The sequence below is a fragment of the Oryx dammah genome, unplaced genomic scaffold, assembly GCF_014754425.2.
Source record: "Oryx dammah isolate SB20612 unplaced genomic scaffold, SCBI_Odam_1.1 HiC_scaffold_29, whole genome shotgun sequence".
Classification (NCBI taxonomy): Eukaryota; Metazoa; Chordata; class Mammalia; order Artiodactyla; family Bovidae; genus Oryx; species Oryx dammah.
This window is the reverse complement of record NW_024070213.1, coordinates 73,219,195-73,242,045: the sequence shown is the minus strand read 5'-3', so window position 1 is coordinate 73,242,045 and position 22,851 is coordinate 73,219,195. Positions and strand designations below refer to the sequence as shown.

The window sequence follows — 22,851 nt, the reverse complement described above, 5'->3', positions numbered from 1 at the left end:
GAACATGGGATCCATTTCCGGTCTGGGAGGACCCCACATGCTGCAGAGCAACAAGGCCCATGCACTACATCCACTGAACCAGCATTCTAGAGCCCATGAGCCACAACTACCGAAGCCCACATGCCTAGAACCTATGCTCTGCAACAGGAAAAGCCACCACAGTGAGAAGCCAATGGACCTCAGCACAGAGTAGCCTCCACTCACCACAACTAGAGAAAGCTCTCACACAGCAGTGAAGACACAACGCAGGCAAAATTAACAAAAATAAATGAATAATCATGAGCATCATGGTGGGTGTAAAATGGTTCTATGTATACTTGGGTTAGAGGAGATCTACTTGGATTAAAGCCAACACAGAAGTAAGAGTTGACAAATGGCAAGACGAAGTCATGACGACGTATTTTGTACTTGTATTTCACCATGTAAAAAGTCAAACTACCTCCGTGAACTTTATTTTTATGAACAAACACATTCTTGGGGGTAATCCAACTAGGCTCATGGAGGGATGCTCTCCCATGTCAGGTTTCAAGTAGAACGGGACTTTCCTCTCATTCTATTTCTGACCTATCCCCTGTCCTGCTCAGATCCACATGGTGAGCCCTCTACTTTTGAGTCATCTAATCTGAATAGTAGTGGTGATTCATTTTTAAGGCCATGTTGGCTGTCCCATCTTGGCGACCTAGGAACAACAGAAAGTAGGAAATTATTTTGGAAATCATGTAATATTAATGTTAGAAAGCTCCTAAAATGGAAACCATGCTTGTGCCTACTGCAGATACATGCTTGTGCATTCTGTAGAATTATAACTAGCCACTTGACTTACTTTTTATCTATCTGCCCTGATGGAGTGTTAATTTTTTTCCCTGATGGGCTGTTTTTACTTTGTGTTATGTTTTGTGTTGCAACCTTTATAAGCATTATGGAGGGTGTACAAAGCTCTCTCTGTGGTCTGAAACTGCTATCAGAGGACCTCTCAGGGGTTCGAGATGGCATTTCTAGTTGTGCCAGGCGTCATTCGACTTCCCCCTCCCTCTTACCCCAGGGCCCATGGTGTAAGGTAGAGCCTGGAGACAGACTAAAAAAAGAATGGGGGGAAAGTCTGACTCTTTGCAACTCCATGGACTGCAGGGCCCCAGGCTTCCCTGTCCTGCACTATCTCCCAGAGTTCACTCAAACTCATGACCATTGAGTCAGTGATGCTATCCAACCATGTCATCCTCTGCTGCCCCCTTCTTCTCTTGCCCTCAATCTTCCCCAGCATCAGGGTCTTTTCCAATGAGTTAGCTCTTCCCAACAGGTGGCCAAAGTATTGGAGCTTCAGCATCAGTTCTTCCAATGAATATTCAGGGTTGATTTCCTTTAAGATTGACTGGTTTGATCTCTTTGCTGTCCAAGGGGCTCTCAAGAGTCCTCCCAGCACCACAATTTGAAACATCAATTCTTTGGTGCTCAGCCTTCTTTATGGTCCAACTCTCACATCTGTACACGATTACTGGAAAAATCACAGCACTGGCTATATGCACCTTTGTCTGCAAAGTAATGTCTCTGCTTTTTAATACACTGTCTAGGTTTGTCATAGTTTTTCTTCCAAGGAGCAATTGTTTTTTAATTTCATGGCTGTAGTCATTATCCACTGTGATTCTGGAGCCCAAGAAAATAAAATCTGTCACTGCTTCCACTTTTTCTCCTTCTATTTGCCATGAAGTGATGAGACCAGATGCCATGAAATCGTTTTTTGAATGTTGAGTTTTAAGCTGTTTCACCCTCCTCTTTCACCCTCATCAAGAGTTCTTTAGTTACTCTTCACTTTCTGTCATTAGAGTGGTATCATCTGCATATCAGGCTGTTGATATCTCTCCCAGCAATCTTGATTCTAGCTTGTGCCTCATCCCTCCTGGCATTTCGCATGATGTGCTATGCACAGAAGTTAAATAAGCAGGGTGACAATATACAGTCTAGATGTGGCTGTACCAATCAACATTGCACAAAGGTTTCCTTTTGTCCACATCCTTGCCAACCTTGTTACTTCTTGTGCTTTTGATAATAGACTTTCTAACTGATATGAAGTGATAGTGCATTGTGTTTTTGATTCACATTTCCTTGATGATTAGTGATATTGAACATGTTTGTGTATCTGTTGGCCATCTGCATGTCTACTTTAGAAAAATATCTATTTAACTCTTCTGCTCAGTTTTAATTGAAATTTATGCTTTTTTTTTTTGCCACAGAGTTGCATGCATTTATGTACTTTTGATAAAAACAAAAATATATTTTGGACTTATCAGATACATAATTTGCAAATATTTCCTCCCATTCAGTAAGCTGCCTTTCCATTTATTGATGGTTTCCTTTGCTATGCAGAGGCCTTTTAGTTATTGGTTAGTGGATTTTTTAATGAAGTGCAGGAGCTGTTTCTGTTTCAAAGAAAAAAGTCATGTGGGGTATGAATACACTATTTCTTCATGGTATGTCTGTCTATAGACTTTGTTGACAATACTTTTTTTAGTATGTAGAAATTTTTATCTTCCTATTCCCCCTCAGCCCTCCCCCACCATATCAATTTAAAACACATGCAGAGTGAAAACACATTGTTAGATGCTGGGTGGGATACAGCAGATACAGTAGAGGTAGCAGACAGATAAGAAGGAAAAATGCATTATAGTGTCATGAAGTAGTCAGGGAGCTAAGAGAGCAGAGAGGAGTCATACAAAAGGGCAAATGGTGTGTGTGTACATTAAGGAAGGCTTCTTGGCAGTAGTAAAATCTGAACTGAATTTTAAAGACTAAGAAAGAAATTGGATGAAGTGGATATAGCAGGCCTTGGAAATAGTACAGAAAGATTAGGGAAACAACAAGGACTGCCTGAGTGTAACAAGTAGTTTTAAATCTAGTCAACCTAGATGTCCATCAGCAGATGAATGGATAAGAAAGCTGTGGTACATATACACAATGGAGTATTACTCCGCCATTAAAAAGAATACATTTGAGTCAGTTCTAATGAGATGGATGAAACTGGAGCTTATTATACAGAGTGAAGTAAGCCAGAAAGAAAAACACCAATACAGTATACTAATACATATATATGGAATTTAGAAAGATGGTAATGATAACCCTGTATGCGAGACAGCAAAAGAGACACAGATGTATAGAACGGACTTTTGGACTCTGAGGGAGAGGGAGAGGGTGGGATGATTTGGGAGAATGGTACTGAAACATGTATACTATCATGTAAGAAACAAATCGCCAGTCTATGTTCGATACAGGATACAGGATGCTTGGGGCTGGTGCACGGGGATGATCCAGAGAGATGATATGGGGTGGGAGGTGGGAGGGGGGTTCATGTTTGGGAACTCATGTACACCTGTGGTGGATTCATGTCAATGTATGGCAAAACCAGTACAATATTGTAAAGTAAAATAAAGTAAAAATAAAAATTAAAAAAAATAAATCTAGTCAGGAGGATCTGATTTTAACTCATTTGTCAGAGGATTGCCTCACTACATATATGGATTTTTGTTGTTTGATTTAGTCACTACACTTTATTTTTGATAAATCAGAAGATTCTAAAGGGTACCATATATTGGAAGAACTGGGTTAAATAGCAATGAGATCCTAGGGGAAAACATTTAAAAACTTCTTTTAGCCTATTTTAGTTTTCTGTTTCTTTAGATTAAATGCTTATACATACATTATATATGTATGTATATATGTGTGTATGTTTATAAATATATATAAAATGTTTCAAATTTCCAAATGAAGCCTCAATTTACAGTAAATCAATTCAAAGAAGAATTGTTATTTTTGCAAAGTTAATGTAATTTACAATGTAACTGGACTATAGGGCTTTTTAAAAAGAGATACAACTCTGTATGTTGGTTAAGAGTCTAGACTCTGTATGGGTTTAAATCTGGCTCTGCTGAGTAACTTGAGGCAAGATATCAAATCTCTCTGCAAAATGGGGCTAACAGTACCTTCCTCCAAGGGTTGTTAAGGATATTCATTAAGTTAAGAAATGTAAAAGCACTTATTTAGTACAGGTAATTGCAACCATGAAATTAAAAGTTGCTTACTCCTTGGAAGGAAAGTTATGACCAACCTAGATGGCATATTGAAAAGCAGAGACATTACTTTGCCAACAAAGGTCCATCTAGTCAAGGCTATGGTTTTTCCAATAGTCATGTATGGATGTGAGAGTTGACTGTGAAGAAAGCTGAGCACCGAAGAATTGATGCTTTTGAACTGTGGTGTTGGAGAAGACTCTTGAGAGTCCCTTGGATTGCAAGGAGATCCAACCAGTCCATCCTAAAGGAGATTAGTCCTGGGTGTTCATTGAAAGGACTGATGCTGAGGCTGAAACTTCAATACTTTGGCCACCTCATGCGAAGAGTTGACTCATTAGAAAAGACTCTGATGCTGGGAGGGATTGAGGGCAGGAGGAGAAGGGGATGACAGAGGATGAGATGGCTGGATGGCATCACCAACTCGATGCATGTGAGTCTGGGTGAACTCCGGGAGTTGGTGATGGACAGGGAGGCCTGGCATGCTGCAATTCATGGGGTCGCAAAGAGTTGGACACGACTGAGCAACTGAACTGAACTGAACTGAAGCTCTCATTAAGCATTCCCTATCACTTTAGTTATTCCTTGTGAAGCAATTTCAGTTAAAATCTAGAAAATTGGTGCTTAAGTAAATTTCCACAGGTTTACCAATAAAAAATATCTTTACAAGCTTTTAATGTTGCTTTATAATGAACAGTCTGCATCCTGACTATTACTCTATCTAAAAATATCACAATGTTTTCAGAACCTAAGTTCTGAGGACTGCCCAGGAGTCCTGGCTCTATCTCTAACTCATGTTAACTTCTACAGACTTCTTACCAACCTATGCCTCAGTTTCCTTTGCTAAATGAATAACCTAATAAAATTATTATAGATGTAAATGAGTTTATACATGCACAGATTTAGATGATGCCACATAGTAAGCACTCAATAAATCTGATATTATTGTCAAATATTGGATATAATGCTCTCATACAAACAAAAGTGTACCTATCTTTTTTAAACCATTAATTAACATTCCCAAATTGCTTTCCCAAAAGGTCTACTCACAAACAATTCATGAGAACACAAGTTTCACCACATCCTTAACAGGCCCAACTATGAAACATTTCTTTGCTTATCTGATACAAATATAACCACCCATTATTATCTGTTTTGCATTTTAATAATTATTAGCACGGTCAAATACTTTGCCTTTCTATTTACTAACCATCTTTTCTTTCATCTGTCTGTCCATGTCTTTTGTCCATTTATCAACTGCAGTTTAAAACTTTATTCTCTTTTTTTTATTTTTTGTTTTAAAGATATTAATCTTTTCTCATATTTTCTACAAATTTCTTTCTTTCTCTCTCTTTTTTTTTTTTTTTTTTGCCCTTTTGAAATGTGTAAGTTATACACATCTTGCAAAATTTTTTCTGGTCTTTCTTTCAATATAATTTCTTCTAACACCTCAAATTTAGAAAGTCTGCCTTAGCCAGGACAGACAATCATTTCTCTAACTTTTTAAACAGGTAAATAGATTTTAAAGAAATATTTAGGGACTCCTCTAGCAGTTCATTGGTTAAAACTGCATTTCCAATGCACGGGGCATGGGTTTGATCCCTGGTTGGGGAATAAGATCCTGTATGCCACATGGTGTGGCAAGAAAACCAAGAAAACCCCAAACAATTAACTATCATTAATAAAACTGGAATTTGTTTTGGTAAGTGCTATGAAGCACAATCTAAATGAAGTTTTCTTCTCAAAAGTTATCAATTTTTCCAATAACATTTACAGAATTACTTTTTTGTTCCTTATGAATAGTAGTGTTTCCCAATCTTAAATTTAAGTAGATAACCAAGGATTGCCAAATAACAGAAAAATGACTCTGGTATGAAAGATATAATCCAAAGTAAACAAACAAGGAAACATAGACAAGTCAACTAAAACCAAAAACAACCAAAATGTTATTATTTCTATGCTGTGTGCTGTGCTTAGTCACTCAGTCATGTCCAACTCTGTGACTCCATGGAGTATATAGCCCACCAGGCTCCCCTCTCCGTGGGGATTCTCCAGGCAAGAATACTGGAGTGGGCTGCCATACCCTCCTCCAGGGGATCTTCCCAACCCAGGGATCGAACCCAGGTCTTCCACATTGCAGGCAGATTCTTTACCATCCAGGCCAGCAGGGAAGCCTAAGAATACTGGAGTGGGTGGCCTTTCCCTTCTCCAGGGGATCTTCCCGACTCAGGAATTGAACCGGGGACTCCTGCATTGCAGGTGGATTCTTTACCAGCTGAGCTCCCAGGGAAGCTCTTATTATTACTATATCCAAAATATAGTAAATATAGCCCATATTAATACTGTATACAAAATAAGAAACAGCAAACATGATGCAATGAGAAAAGAATATTCAAAAATGAAAAGGAGTTGTTGGAAATTAAAGCTATGATAACAGAAATGGAAAGAAAAAAAAAAAAAAAAACCTCAAACCGAGGTTAGACTAATGAAATTCTCGCTGCCTCTGAAGACCTGAGAGGAGATTTAAATGGAAGACATAGAGCAGTGGGGATTGCAAGGTACAAACTAGCATGTATAAAATAAACTGAGACTTCCTTGGCCATCCAATGGCTAGGACTCATCACTTCTACTGCAGGGTGCATGTGTTTGATCCCTGCTTTGGGAACTAAGATCTCACAAGCCATGCAGCACAGTCCAAAATAAATAAGTTACAAGGATATATTGTACCATACAGGGAATATACCCAATATTTTATAATAACTAAATGAAATATAACCTATAAAATTGTGAATCACTATGTCGTACACCTCAAATTTAGTAATATTGTACATGAACCATACTTCAATAAAAAAAAAAAGAGACCTAGAGTTTGGGAATTGAACTAATGATAGATACAAATAAAGGTAAGCCAGTATAACAATTATGCAGTTACTGGCTCTAGGGGAAATAAAATCTTGCATAAGAGAAGAAAGTAATTGTATTTACGGCTATGTAAATACTGAGTATTGATCTTAAAAAGTATATGTAATTACATTGGAAGGATGGGTTTTAGGGAAAGGTGCCATGTGTGATGAGATACAGGAGGAGGAAATAGAACTTAATCCTTAACTTCCACTTTAGGAATCAACATCAGGAACAATACAAGCCTGATACATCAAACCATGGGAGAAAATGTGAAATTCTTTTTCTGTTTTTTTTTTTTTTTTTAGGGTCATGTCTCACAGCTTCTGAGATCTCAGTTCCCAGGCCAGGGATTGAATCCAGGCAATGGAACTGAAAGTACCGACCTAACAGGTAGGCCACCAGGGAACTTCCTAGGATTCTGTTTTAAATTAATTAAATTTATTTTTTGGCTGTGCTGGGTCTTTGTGCAGCGCAGGGGCTATCTCCAGTTGCAGCAAGCGGGGACTACACTCTAGTTGTGCTCAGGCTTCTCATTTCAGTGGCTTCTCTTGTTGGGGAGCATGGGCTCTAGGGCGTGTGGGCTTCAGTGATTGCAGCCCAGGGGCTCAGTAGCTGCGGTGCCTGCTGCCTAGGATTCCTAACATTAAGCTAAAAAAGTAGAACACTGCTTCATGTGAAGAGGGAAAAATGGGGAGTTACATAAAAATCTTGTAGAACTATCTGACTGTAAACATTAACTTATAACCTCATAAAATTGTTAAATTATTTAAAATATAATTTGTTTAATAGACATATATTTAATTGAAAACATTTTATCTATGTATGATATTAGTCACTCATGATTATAACTTTTAGTAATTCCCTTTGTGCCTGCTAATCTCTTCAGTCATATCTGACTCTGTGTGTTGCTATGGACTCTAGCCTGCCAGGCTCCTCTATCCATGAGATTCTCTGGGTAGGATACTGGAGTAGGTTGCCATGCTCTCCTCCAGGGGATTTTCCCAATCCAGTGATTGAAACCGCATCTCTTACATCTCCTGCACTGGCAGACAGATTCACCTGGGAAGCTCCTTAGCAACTTTTAAAAAATATTTTTAAAGCCTCCTAAATACAAGTGATTGGAAGAGACTCTCATGCTGGGAAAGATTGAAGGCAGGAGAAGGGGATGACAAAGGATGAGATGGTTGGATGGCATCACTGACACAATGGACATGAGTTTGGGCAAGCTTTAGGAGTTGGTGATGGACAGGGAAGCCTGGTGTGCTGCAGTCCATGGGGTTGCAAAGAGTTGGATATGACTGAGCAACTGAACTGAACTGAATTGAAATATAAGTGGAAGAAATGTGCTCAGAGCTCAACTATAATTAGTGCCACATGAAAGCCCAGTTTTAATCTGTAATATCCCTCTGCATTTCAAGTAATATCCCTCTGCATTTCAAGTAATATCCTGATGTGAAACTAAGCAACATCGGAATTGAGTTTCTTTTAAAAATGATGAAACTTTCATATTGGTTTTCACTTTGTTCTTTAAATAAGGGTGAAAATTTGGTTTGGGAGCTTGATTACATTAAAATAACAGGTATAAGTAAGACACGACATTTATCAAAAACACTAAGCAAAATCTCCAACAAGAATTGCTTTCTCTCTTAGGCCAACTTTTCCTAATCTCTGGTTGTTTCTTCAGTCAGCCATTGTTATGGTTCAGTCCTGGTGCTTCTCAGATATATCCTGTCTCTGAATCTGAGCTCTTACTCTTCAAGCCTCTCTCCCCTACCTTGACTCATTCTTCATGCACCTCTGGATATCCTGATATGAATAAACCCACATTCTTTCCTGTTGATTCATATCAAAATGGTTCCAGAATCCTGAAATCTGAGGATGCACCTGAGTTGGGCCCCTCTGCTGTCCTCCAGGGGACTGGTCACATAGATTTGAAACCTGACCCTTGGAGCCACAGAAGCTGCTATACTAGAAGTGAGATTGGAGAGTAAGAAAACTCTCAGAATGCCCAGCGTGGGGGAATATACTAAATCATCAGGGAGATTCATTCAAGCAGCTGGTTTTTATTGACCATATATCACATTACAGGCACTGTTCTAGGTATTGGGAATGTGGGCAGAAACAAGAGGAAAAACTTTCTGCCCTCCTTGCTGTAAAAACAGTGTCCCAGCATGGTATGTCAGAGATGTAATGCCATAAAGATGTCCCGATGTGGAAGAAGGAGTATACTCCGCCTGAGGAGTATCAAAGCCTGAGTGGAGACCATCTATTCCATTGTGTGGCAGTGTTGGGAGATTGGTTACATACAGGCAAACTGATCAGGATACACTTTAAGAATTTTAAGAAAAACGGGTACCTACTTTCTGACTGTATTATAAGGAAGTTATCAACATAAAAGAAAAGAAAATCTACAATTAACCTTGTAATATGTATGGCATTGGAATTGGAGGTATTCTATGAACTCAATTAGAGTAGATAAAATTAGGCAAATACATACATCTTCTAGCTCTTTCCTTTGATGGGGCATGGGAACAGTGCCACTCTAGTGCCCAGAACTGGTTTTTTAATACTGTTATCAACTGTGAGGGCTAAGAGCTTTTGGAGAAATAGCTGATTCTAGGCTGAAGCAGGAAGAGAACAAGGTGAGCATTAGAACAGCTTGTGCCAGAAAACAAAAAAGTACCCAAAGAATGATGAGGTCACGTCAAGATGACACAGAAGCTAGCTTGCAGAGGCTTTCTGAAAGGAGAAAAATAAGGAAAAAGGTGAACATCAAAATAAATGATAGCAATGGATTATGACTCATTATAATTGGAATAAAGTAGGAAGCCAGGGGTCCATACTGATGTAATAAGTACATGCAAAAACTGACATTTTGATGAGGAAGAAAATTTCTCAAATTTCTCAGCCTCTCCCACGTACCTCACAGTGGAGGTGACTTGCAGACATTACCTTAATCAAATGATCAATGTGAACATCATCTGAAACAGAACATTTCAAAACTGCATGTCACCTGAAAGGACACAATGAGAGTGCACAATATCACATCTGTGGCATCCCTGCCAAAGACGCATAACCTAATCTACTCCAGAGAATATCAGAAAAACCTTAGGCCATTTTACACCATAGGTGGTTGAGGTCGTCAAAAGGGTTAAGGTCATAAACGTCATGGAAAAGATGAAAAAGTGATCTAGACTGAAGGAAACAGGAAAACATAACAACCACATATGACATGTGATTCTGAATTGGACCTTTTAATAAAGGGTTTATGGAACAATCTATGAAATTGCATAGATCAGATGACTAGGTGGTCTTAATTTGTCAGTGTTCACCTGATGATTTGGATGATGTTTTGAGGTTCTGTAGGAGTTAAACACAAGGATTCAGAGCCACGGGCACTATGTTGACAGTGTATTCTCAAACTGTTCAGAAAACATAGAAGGTTGTACTGTATTTGCAAATTTGGGGAAAGAATGAGATTATTTCAGTATCTTTAAAAAGTGGGAAAAACTATTCCTTTGAAAGTTATACTTTGTCAAAAAGAATAAATAAAAGAATAAGTAAAACGTGTATCAAATGGTTACAGGCTTGAGCCCTGGGACACTCCAACATTTAAAAATCAGTCAGCAGAGAAAGAGCCAGCCAAGAAAAGCTGAGTAGGAACCATCAGTGAGACGGAATATAAAAGGAGGAGAGCTGAGGAAGAAGAACTTTTCAGAAATCGGAAGCGGTTCACTCTGTGAAATGCTGCTGAGAGATCAAGTAGGATGAGCAGAAAACAGTTGATCGCTAGAACTGGCCTCAAGGTATGCTGGGAGGAGTCATGTTGGAGCCATTTTCAGCTGAGTGAGGACAGACTGAGAAGAGATGAAAACACAAAGGGAGGTGAGAGCATGGAGTGGGTGAAATAGATATCTCATCCCGGAAGTGTTACTGGAAAGGGAGCAGAGAATGATGTTGCAGCTGGAGGGTTATGTAGAGCCCATGGAGAGGTCTGTGTAACAAGCCAGGTTACCAGGGCAGTATGGTGATGGACTGCATGTGGAGACACTGCCACTGGCTGGAGCAGAGGCCCTACATCCCAGCAATAAAGGGGAAGGAAGGGGAGGTGGGCCCAGGGAAAGACGCGAACTCTATTACGGTGGCCAGGAGGGTAAAAATTTGTATGAGTTGCTTCTGTTCTGTCAGTGTAAAATGAGGTTAGATCATCTAGTTGAGTGCAGGTGTAGAAGGCCAGTGGTTGGGCGTATGTGCTGGGACTTTGAAAAGAGAGAAGTAAACAGTGACAGTCAAAAAAAGAAAAGAAAAAAAAATTAGTGACCATCATTTTGGTGAGTGGGGACACCAACACAGAAGGATTGCAGAGAAGGGACTAAGATGACTAGGCCGACTTGAGGGCCCAATTTAAATTTATGTTTATGAGTTTAAGGTGAGGGGAATTCCTTGGTGTTTCCATGGTTAGGCCCTAAAGAAGGAAATGGCAACCCACTCCAGTATTCTTGCCTGAAGAATTCCAGGGACATAGGAGTTGGGTGGGCTATAGTTGGGGTTGCAAAGAGTGGACATGACTGAGCAACTAACACAAACACCCAAGGTTAAGACTCCGTGCTTTCACTGTTCTGCTCCTTTTGACTGAACAGATGAAGGTTTACATGCCTACACAGGTGGGACTTTGCCTAAGATCAATTTGTTTAAAGATACTCATTATATTTTTGTTGAATACTGGAGCGTGCTTGTATCATTCAAGATTAAGTCTGGGTTATTTCTTTGATTAAGAACTGAATGTACTAGATACATTTGATAATGAAGATTTTAGACAAATATTCGCCAGCATTAGTTCTGTTAGCAATCTGAAAAATGTTGTAGGCCTAATATCAAACAATAAACACGTGAGGTAAACGTCAAGCCTCTCAGAAGAAAGACTGCATGCTCTTGCTTCTATAAAAACATAATTTGTTTGAAGAGTGGTAGTGTAAGCTTTTACTCAACTATTACTTCCTTTATATCAAAAAGAGACAAAATGAGCTGAAGTGAAAAATCCACTGTTACACTCCGCAACCCTGAAGATGACTCCTGAGATCTTGGTTTTGACACTTGTTTCTCCATGCCACCCTGTAGAAAAAGATGAAACATGGTAAGAAGGTTGAAACATATCTTCATTGTGTTATAGATACTTCAAATCCTTTGTGAGAACAAAATAGTTAATCAGTACATGAAATCAAGATACAGACAGATCCAAGTATTGCTTATTTATTAACTGGAGACATGTATACCAAGGCCTTCACATCTCCCCCAAAGCTTCACTAGGGCACAGAATGCTGAACACAAATGTTGAGTTTTGTGCAATCCACAACAGCACTGCAAAGTGCAGTCCACATTTACTTAATTCCAAAACTAATTTTGAGATATGACAAGGTATTGGTATTATATGGAGAATTGTAAAGCCTCTAGAAATTCCCTAAAAAAATTGAGTAGTAAAAGAGTAAGATTCTGAACCTGGTAAAATATTGTTTCTATGTAATACACTGTTTAGCATAAATCTAAAGCTACAATTTTACCACGGTCTTTGGGAATATTCCGTCACTTCTCTCATAACAGCACGATGAATCAACTCTCCTCTTTAGTGCTTAACATATACTGTGCTCTATAACAGGAACTAAAGACTAATAAGATTAGTCTTATTCTAAAGACTAATCTACACAGTGTTGTAGGTCCATTATATTTCAAACACAAATGTACAAAAAAATTCATAGAAGAGTGGTCAGATTTGTGGTTATCCAGAGTGGGGCTTTAGGGTGGGGTGAGGGGTGAGGAACTGGACGAAGGCAGTGGAAGGTACTACAGACTTCCAGTTATAAGACAATAGTAAGGATGTAATGTACAACAGACCTTCCCTGGTGGCTCAGTGGCAAAAGATTGCAGCTGCAGTGCAGGCGACCCAAGTTTGATCCCTGGGTCGGGAAGACCCGCTGGAGAAGTAAATAGCAACCTACTCCAGTATTCTTGAATAGGAAATCCCATGGACAGAGGAGCCTGGCGGGCTACAGTACATGGGGTCCTGAAAGAACTGGACAGGATTTAGCAATTAAACAACAACAACACAATATACAACATGATAAATATAATTAACACAGCTATATGTTATATGTATATAAAGGATGTTGAGAGTAAATTTTAAGACTTTTCATCCCACACAGAATTTTTTTTCTTCTATTTTTATAATTTTGTATCAATATGAAATAATCAATGCTTACTAAATTTATTGTGATAATCATTTCATGATGACTATAAATCAAATCACTATGCTGTACACCCTAAACTTTTACAGTGCTGTATGTTAATTACATCTCAGTAAAACTGGAAAGGGGGAAAAAACATACCATGCTCTAACACCTTGTGGATCACTGACAACCTTCTTTGCACTTGCTACAGCTTGAGTGATGTCATCTTTCAGCAAATCTGAAAAAGAAGTGGTGAGAAGTGAAAACAATCTTCACAGAAATTTCATTTTAAGTTTAGGTTAAGTCAGCTTTCTCTTAGGCTGAGGAAAGAACAACTAATATTATTTTTTAAAAGTCCATATGTCTGTGTGAATGTTGGAGGGAAACTCTTTCTTCATTCCATCTCCTTTGGTATGAAATAAAGCATTCTGTTTCTCCTTTACCAAATAGTTCAGGAACTATTAACTAATGGGATACAAGGGACCCTTTTTACTAGGCAGTGTAAAAACAAAACAAACAAGCAGAAACAGGTCTAGAGTTTTTTACTTAGCAATTCTAATGGAAATTTATCTTAAAAAAATCATGGTATGTACCCAAAGATGTGTGTATAAGATGTTTCATAGCAGTTAATATAAAAGGAGAAAATCAAAACAGCCTAAGTGCTTAACAGTGAGAGATAGACTGAGGGACTCCCTGGTGGTCCAGTGGTTAAGAGTGTACTTTCCAGTGCAGGGGATGCTGGTTCAATCCTTGGTGGGGGAAGGAAGATGTCAAATGCTGCAGGGCAGCTAAGCCTGCACATCCCAACTAGAGAGAAGCCTGCATGGCACAATGAAGATCCTGCCTGTGGCAACTAAGACCTCACATGGCCAAAAATAAACAAACAAATGTTAAAAAAAAGAAGTGGATTGATAAATTATAGAACATCCACACAGTATAACTCTATTCATTTTAAAAAATGATAAAGATTGGTATTTGTTAACAAAAATAGTTTTGTGTAATAAAGAGCAAATTGTAAAGCTATAAATTTAGTACAATTTCTTTTATGTTGAAACACATTGCTTACATGTTCATATGTGGATACAAATGTGCATAATATAGCTTTAATTCATTTACATGAGTGATGTAGATTTTGAAAGAAGATATGGATACCAAAAGTTACCAGTGTTCATGCATCTCTTGGTAGTAAGAATTTCTATTCAATGATCACAGGTTATTCTATAATGTAAAATATTTGTATAAAATAAATTAACTGCATACAAAATAATATTCTAAAGACTAATCTTTTATTAGGATTTTGAATATTTAAAATATAACTATCAGTTTTGCAATATTTCTTCAATATTTTATGCAGTAAAGATTCATATGTTATCTCTACTTTAAAAGGAACTCAATAGAATATTTTTTCACCCCATTTACACAAAACTGTAAATTAGCTTATTAGAATGATTATGCTTATATAGGCACTGGATTTTTTGAAGATGCAAACCAAAGAATTTAGAAATGAAATGTCATAATGTTTTTAAATCAGTTTAAAATCACTCAGCAAACAATCCCATATATGTGATATACATAAAAGAAGTAAATATGACAAAATGTAAGTAACTGTAAATTGATGAGCAAATTGATGTTTATTATGCTAATATTTCTAATTTTCCAAATATTTAAAACATTTCACAATAAAAAGTAAAAGTTATATTTTAAAAAGACCACATATATTCCTCTTTTTTGGTTAACCACTAATACTTTTGTTTTTTAATAAAGGAGGGTACATTGAAAAAAACAAACTCCCACACAACCAAATTATCCCTAAACCTCCACAAACAAGGAAAGTAGGAGGAATGGCATTGTTCTTTACAAAGCATCAATATGTCCAGTTATGATGAAGTGATAGGTCACTCTAGAAACTCTTGTATGTTAACAAACAGCAAACTTTTATGATACCAGCTCTTTAATTTCTAACTTAAGGAATTATGAGGAGCAAAGTAAAGAGCTTCTAGAAGTTAAGATGGAGATTTTTTAGGTCCCTGATGAGCCCCTCAAGACCTTTTTATTTCTATTAAATCTTTTTTTTTTAATTGGAGGTTAATTACTTTACAATATTGTATTGGTTTCCACTACAGGCATACACGTGTTCCCCATCCTGAACTCCCCTCCCTCCTCCCTCTCCGTACCATCCCTCTGGGTCGTCCCAGTACACCAGCCCCAAGCATCCAGTGTCATGCATCGAACCTGGACTGGCGATTCGTTTCTTACATGATAGCATACATGTTTCAATGCCATTCTCCCAAATCATCCCACCCTCTCCCTCTCTCACAGAGTCCAAAAGACTGTTCTATACATCTGTGTCTCTTTTGCTGTCTTGCATACAGGGTTATCGTTACCATCTTTCTAAATTCCATATATATGCGTTAATATACAGTATTGGTGTTTTTCTTTCTGGCTTACTTCACTCTGTATAATTGGCTCCAGTTACATCCACCTCATTAGAACTGATTCAAATGTATTCTTTTTAATGGCTGAGTAATACTCCATTGTGTACACATACCACAGCTTTCTTATCCATTCGTCTGCTGATGGACATCTAGGTTGCTTCCATGTCCTGGCTATTATAAACAGTGCTGTGATGAACATTGGGGTACATGTGTCTCTTTGAATTATGGTTTCCTCGGTGTGTATGTGGGATTGCTGGGTCATAAGGCAGTTCTATTTCCAGTTTTTTTAAGGAATCTCCACACTGTTCTCCCTAGTGGCTGAACTAGTTTGCATTCCCACCAACAGCGTAAGAGGGCTCCCTTTTCTCCACACCCTCTCCAGCATTTATTGCTTGTAGACTTCTGGATCGCAGCCATTGTGACTGGTGTGAAATGGTATCTCATTGTGGTTTTGATTTGCATTTCTCTGATAATGAACTGGTCAACCACTTGTAAAAGAATGAAACTAGAACACTTTCTAACACCATAGACAAAAGTAAACTCAAAATGGATTAAAGATCTAAATGTAAGACCAGAAACTATAAAACTCCTAGAGGAGAACATAGGCAAAACACTCTCTGACATACATCACAGCAGGATCCTCTATGATCCACCTCCCAGAATACTGGAAATAAAAGCAAAAATAAACAAATGGGATCTAATTAAACTTAAAAGCTTCTGCACAACAAAGGAAACTATAAACAAAGTGAAAAGACAGCCTTCAGAATGGGAGAAAATAATAGCAAATGAAGCAACTGACAAACAACTAATCTCAAAAATATACAAGCAACTCCTGCAGTTCAATTCCTGAAAAATAAACGACCCAATCAAAAAATGGGCCAAAGAACTAAATAGACATTTCTCCAAAGAAGACATACAGATGGCTAACAAACACATGAAAAAATGCTCAACATCACTCATTATTTCTATTGAATCTTGACCTAAAGTATCATTCCAGTTTTCCCATAAGATATTTATGGGAAAGCTTGAGCGAACCTTTTGCATAACCCAACAGGTATAACCAGGTGAGTCCTGTGCCATCACTCCACATTATCTTGTCTTACTGCTGCAGGGTATACAACAGGCGTTAACTGCTCTTGCGGTTTTGCCATCATTGCACCACCAGTGGCTATTGATTTGAAATATCCCATAATCAGTGCTTTTGTCTCCACGATTGTAGTTTGTAGCACGTGTGTTGTAATTGCTTTCCCATCTGGCCAAACACATCCCAGAAAAAAAATTAGTAATAAACAGCAACACGACATAACTTATATTTCACAGCATAATTAGTTCTATTTAATTCTATTTTACTAACAACTTATTTTATAAGTATAAAGATGTATTTTACTTGTAAAATATTTTAACACTTTCGTGTTAAAGAGCCCTTAAGAGAATTCTTTTGTTAGCAAAACATTTGTTAATACTAATGAAACAAGTAACATATTAAAAAAAACATTAAAATAGATGTTTCCTCTATTGCTATTACCCTTCCCCTGCTCCCATTGCTCACGCAAGATTCAGCCTAGAATAGAAAAATCAACAGAGTTACTGAGTAGATTTTGTCATAACTAGTATATGTGTGAGCGAAGTGGTGTCCGACTCTTTGCAACCCCATGGACTGTAGCCGGCCAGGCTCTTCTGTCCATGGGACTTTCCACACAAGAATACTGGAGTGGGTGGCCACGCCCTCCTCTCAACCCAGGTCTCGAATCCACCTCTCTTGCGTCTCCTGCATCAGCAGATGGTTTCTTTTACTGAGCCATCTGGAAAGCCCAATTAGCGGCATATGCATACACTAATGGAAAAATACTTTTATTAGGGAAAATTTTTTTTAAGTATTTTTTTCTGGGAGGAAAAAAAAATTTCTTATGATACCTAAAGTTGAATTTGGATATCAAATTAGAATCCTGAAAAGAGTCATAGAATAGGAAAGACTATGTCATCCAACCATCCTTCTAGCCAGTTACTCATTCATTTAAAAATAGTTATGGAGGAGAAATGTCTGAATTCAATCTGAAAAATACACTGATGACTGACAAATATGGACTAAAATACACAGTCACTTTCCCTTAGGACACATCTTGAATTTTGTGGAAGAAAATGAAAAATAATTCGTCAACTAGAGGCAGAATAATGTCATTTCATACTGCATTTCAGGGATCCTTATATAGATATTGATTGAGGGGAAATAGGTTCCTTTTGTCCCTGTTTTAAGAGTTCAATGAAATTTTTAAAAAACTTTGCCCAACATCATGGTAGGGGCATTAAAAATGAGAAAAATACTGCCTTACTCAGGGTTGCAGAACTCAAGTTCCAAAATGGAAATGGCTAGAGTCAAATACCAAGGGCTTAACAGACATATGTCAGGTTCTGAAATATATCTTATAGTCAGCCTCCATATGCCAGCTGGCAAATTCAGTGGCTCTAGAGGAGTATAGCAGTACCTGGCATGCTTGGAATGGTACAGAATTTGACCCTCCCATGCCTCAGTCCTTCACCTGGTACATCTGATTCTAAAGGAACCATTGATGTTTTAACCACTGTGAATGTACAAAACCTCAAAGAAATAAGAAAAGTCCATTACACAACATCCCTTTCTTATTATTCATCCTCTATTAGTATCTGTTCCACACTTGGCTCACTATTTGGAAGGAGGAATAGTTAACTTACACTTTGCCAGGCTGACGCCCTTATAGCCATCTAATCCAAGTCTTTTCAGAGTTCTGGCAAGCTCACACTTCTGAAATTTCTTGCCCTGAACAGTGACAGAAAGGAGGAGAAGCCCGAGAATAAGGACAGCCTTCATGTTGACTGACAAGCCAGATATCCAGGCTGGACTTGGTATTTAACATCTTTTCACTTCCCCCTTCTCTGATTAGTTTGGGGGCTCCACCCTTGGTGACATGTGGAAAGCAGGGCCTGTGTTTTGGTCCACTGACCAAAGTTTTCTTCCTTATGTTTAAAGGAATATGCTGATATCCTAAGTATTAACCAGCAAGAAAATAATAAAATGAGATTGCTTAATGACCTTGCTCAGGAAGAACTGGGATTAGCACTCTAGCCCAAAGAAGAATTTCCTCCTATTTTATTACAAATAATTTATTTTATTACAAACTATAAAGAAAAAGATTACTGAATGAATATTTTATCCAACTGAAAAAGAACTCTAATCTTTCATTAAACTTCTTTATGTGCTTTCACTATGTTGTCTTCTTTTTCACATAAAATTATTTTATATATATTTTCCACAGAACAACATGACACACTGCCTGGTGTTCTGATAAGTATGTGGCACCACACCATGTTGTTCAACCAAATTGCTCCTGTGAACACATTCCTAACTCCTTTCTGACAATGCCTTACTTCACATTTCCATGTTAGAACATAAAGGTTCATTGTAAAGCAAAAGAACTTAACAGTAAAACTTACAGGAGGATAACAGTATATGCCACCCAAAAGTCTTCCCCTTTGGCACAAGGATTATTTTGAGCTGAGGCGATTGAAAAGAAGCAGATCCAAGAAAAATCCCTCCCCCTAGTTCCCTGAAAGCAGAACATAAATTTGTGCAGATATTAATCTCCAACAAACAACCCTTGACTCTTATCAGCTCCAAGACAGCACCAGAGGACTCAATAAAACAACATTTACTGAGTATTAGTTTTTAATGTATTTGTTATCATCCCACAATCTACCAGGCTTGAAGCCTAGCATTCTTTTCCTCTGTCTTGTTGCTACTCTAAAAGTATATTGTTCTTTGGTTAAGATAATCTGTAAGTCTAAGTTCTAGCCATCTTTTTGAGTTATGCCTAGTAGCATTTCTCATAAGCATATATGAGATGTGCATGTTAATGGACTTGTTTATTTTTCTCTTGTTAATCTTTTGTTACAGAGACCCAAACAAAAACCTTAAAATGGCAAAAGGAAACACGTTTCTTCCTGTAGTTTCTAGTGATGAGGACAGACAGGGAAAGGCTAGAACACTCCTCTTTCCTCAAACTGCAGTTGAGATATATAATCGACAACAGACCAGCAGAAGGTAAGGATTCTTAGCATGTCAGTCTCCCAGCTCTCTGTAGTGCACTCAAAAGAGGAGGATAAAAATTTCTCCTCTGTTCCTTTCCAAATTCACACTAGCAGGAGAAAAACATTTGTGAAAATAGATCTTGAATCATGCCTCTTGTGAATTTTTTTTTGGTCATCAACACCTATTGTTATTGATTCTTAGCCTCCCAGAAAGAGTCATGCTTTCCTTTGTCTCTCTCATTTGTCATAGGAATGAAAAACATTAAAACAAGAATCTCTATTTGTCTTGTTTTATGTACTGAGACGGAGAAGGCAATGGCACCCCACTCCTTTACTTTTGCCTGGAAAATCCCATGGACAGAGGAGCCTGAGGGGCTGCAGTCCATGGGGTCATTAAGAGTCAGACATGACTGAGCGACTTCACTTTCACTTTTCACTTTCATGCATTGGAGAAGGAAATGGCAACCCACTCCAGTGGTCTTGCCTGGAGAATCCTGGGGACAGGGGAGCCTGGTGGGCTGTTGTCTATGGGGTCGCACAGAGTCGGACACGACTGAAGTGACTTAGCAGCAGCAGCAGTAAGTACTGAGAATTTTGTAACCAGTGAGAATATTCCTTCTCATTTTTGCCACTTGAGGGGTGCAGGTTGTCTGTCAGGCTTGCCTCAGTAACTAGTTAGGACCCTAAGACATGAAGTAACAGGCAACATTGTCTAACTAACCACACTGGGTCTCAGGAAAGTTTGTCTTTATAAAGACATTATAAGGGCCCTTTATTGCTTCTACAAGATTAAGAGGGGAAGATCAGAGAACAAATGTCAAGAACTACAGATGGCACACAGCAAGTATAAAACTGTTAATATTGATGTCAAGAACTACAATGGCACACAGCAAATATAAAACTTATGTAAATATTGATAGCCAGGAAACTGCTTTGACAGAAGTCCAGGAAATGTACTGAAAGGCTTGATTTATTGTCCCTTACTCTGTAAGCAGACCCCACCAGGTCCAGATCTTTGTATATTTGGGGACAGGACTTCACACACAAAAAATATTGAACTAATCTACAGACTATTAAAGAAAATAAAAAAGATTATAGTACTTATCCTAGATTTCTGATAACAGGCAAATATGTTCCTGACTTCCTTCTTAGATAAAACTTATGATTCTTAGTCCCTTGGAAATATTGATCTTATCATATCTTTGAAATGGAGCATCCAAATGGTTGGCTAAAGTATCCTTGCTTGGGACTGGAAAAAAAAAAAGAGAGAGAGAGATTTTAAACAGCAAACTGCTACTTGATATTTCTGCAACTTCTGTAACTGCCACAAATTTTATCCACAGCCCCCATAAGATTATCTATTAAAAGCAAGTAATATTCTGCTTCTCTTCCTATCATATAAATCTTTCACCTTTTACTAAAAATTTCTGTGGAGAAGAGTAATTCTGAGTTCAAGAGGGAGATGATACATGTATAGTTATGGCTGATTTGTGTTGTTGTACATCAGAAACCAACACAACATTGTAAAGCAATTTCCCCCCATTTAAAAATAAAAGTTAAAAACAGGCAAGTAAAAACCTTAAAATGTCTTCCCACAAATACTGGTAAAAGGATTCAACGTTCTGGGTGGGTAAACTTAACTTGTTCCATCTGCCAGGAACACCATTTATATCCAACTATTCTTGCTTGTCTGGCGCTAGGTGAATGATCACACCATTGTGATTATCTGGGTTGTGAAGATCTTTTTGTACAGTTCTCCTGTGTATTCTAGCCACCTCTTCTTAATATCTTCTGCTTCTGTTAGGTCCAGACCATTTCTGTCCTTTATTGAGCCCTTCTTTGCATGAAATGTTCCCTCGGTATCTCTAATTTTCTTGATAAGATCTCTAGTCTTTCCCATTCTGTTGTTTTCCTCTATTTCTTTACACTGACCGCAGAGGAAGGCTTTCTTATCTCTCCTTACTATTCTCTGGAACTCTGCATTCAAATGGGAATATCTTTCCTTTCCTCTTTTGAGTTTATCTTCCCTCTTTAAACAGCTATTTGTAAGGCCTCCTTACAAGAGGGTGTTTGCTATGACCAGTGTGTTCTCTTGGCAAAACTCTATTAGCCTTTGCCCTGCTTCATTCCATATTCCAAGGCCAAATTTGCCTGTTACTCCAAGTGTTTCTTGACTTCCTACTTTTGCATTCCAGTCCCCTATAATGAAAAGGACATCTTTTTGGGGTGTTAGTTCTAAAAGCTCTTGTAGGTTTTCATAGAACCGTTCAACTTCAGCTTCTTCAGTGTTACTGGTTGGGGCATAGGCTTGGATCACTGTGATATTGAATGGTTTGCCCTGGAAATGAACAGAAATTATTCTGTCATTTTTGAGATGGCATCCAAGTACTGCATTTCAGACTCTTTTGTCTTCACACTCCAAGTGAGATGGTAGGTGTTGTGAGAGGGCATCAGAGAGTAGACACACTGAAACCATACTCACAGAAAACTAGTTAATCTGATTACATGGACCACAGCCTTGTCTAACTCAATGAAACTAAGCCATGCTGTGTGGGGCCACCCAGGATGGATGGGTCACGGTGGAGAGGTCTGACAGGATGTGGTCCACTGGAGAAGGGAATGGCAAACTACTTCAGTATTCTTGCTTTGAGAACCCCATGAACAGTATGAAAAGGCAAAATGATAGGATACTGAAAGAGAAACTCCCCAGGTCAGTAGCTGCCCAATATGTTACAGGAGATAAGTGGAGAAATGACTCCAGGAAGAATGAAGGGATGGAGCCAAAGCAAAAACAATACCTAGTTGTGGATGTGACTGGTGATAGAAGCAAGGTCCAACGCTGTAAAGAGCAATAACGCATGGGAACCTGGAATGTTAGGTCCATGAATCAAGGCAAATTGGAAGTGGTCAAACAAGAGATGGCAAGAGTGAATGTCGACATTCTAGGAATCAGCCAACTAAAATGGACTGGAGTGAGTGAATTTGATTCAGATGACCATTATATCTACTCCTGCTGGCAGGAATCCCTTAGAAAAAGGATACTCTGTCTATCAGATCTAGTCCCTTAAATCTACTTCTCACTTCCACTGTATAATCATAAGGGATTTGATTTAGGTCATACCTGAATGGTCTAGTGGTTTTCCCTACTTTCTTTAATTTAAGTCTGAATTT

General features: G+C 38.2%; 1 protein-coding gene and 1 pseudogene across 1 annotated transcript; one reads left to right on the top strand and one right to left on the bottom strand.

The window, feature by feature from the left end:
* Positions 1-11,593: 11,593 nt before the first annotated feature.
* LOC120857730 (lysozyme C, milk isozyme-like) lies at positions 11,594-18,463 on the bottom strand. The gene is made up of 5 exons (XM_040233435.1): positions 18,328-18,463; positions 16,722-16,886; positions 13,343-13,421; positions 11,999-12,074; positions 11,594-11,661 (listed from the first exon to the last, which is right to left on the bottom strand). Exons 1-4 carry the CDS (start codon positions 18,461-18,463, stop codon positions 12,008-12,010), a joined length of 447 nt encoding a protein of 148 aa, XP_040089369.1. The 3' UTR covers positions 11,594-11,661; positions 11,999-12,007.
* Positions 18,464-21,054: 2,591 nt separating this feature from the next.
* On the top strand, positions 21,055-21,159 carry LOC120858996 (annotated as a pseudogene).
* The last annotated feature ends 1,692 nt before the right edge of the window (positions 21,160-22,851 follow it).

Coding starts and splice junctions, on each gene's coding strand:
- LOC120857730 (XM_040233435.1), bottom strand. CDS start 18,463: ATGAAGGCTGTCCTTATTCTCGGGCTTCTCCTCCTTTCTGTCACTGTT. Junction 16,887..18,327: donor GGGCGTCAGCCTGGCAAAGT/GTAAGTTAACTA, acceptor ATTTTTTTTCTG/GGATGTGTTTGGCCAGATGG. Junction 12,075..13,342: donor CCACAAGGTGTTAGAGCATG/GTATGTTTTTTC, acceptor CTTTTTCTACAG/GGTGGCATGGAGAAACAAGT.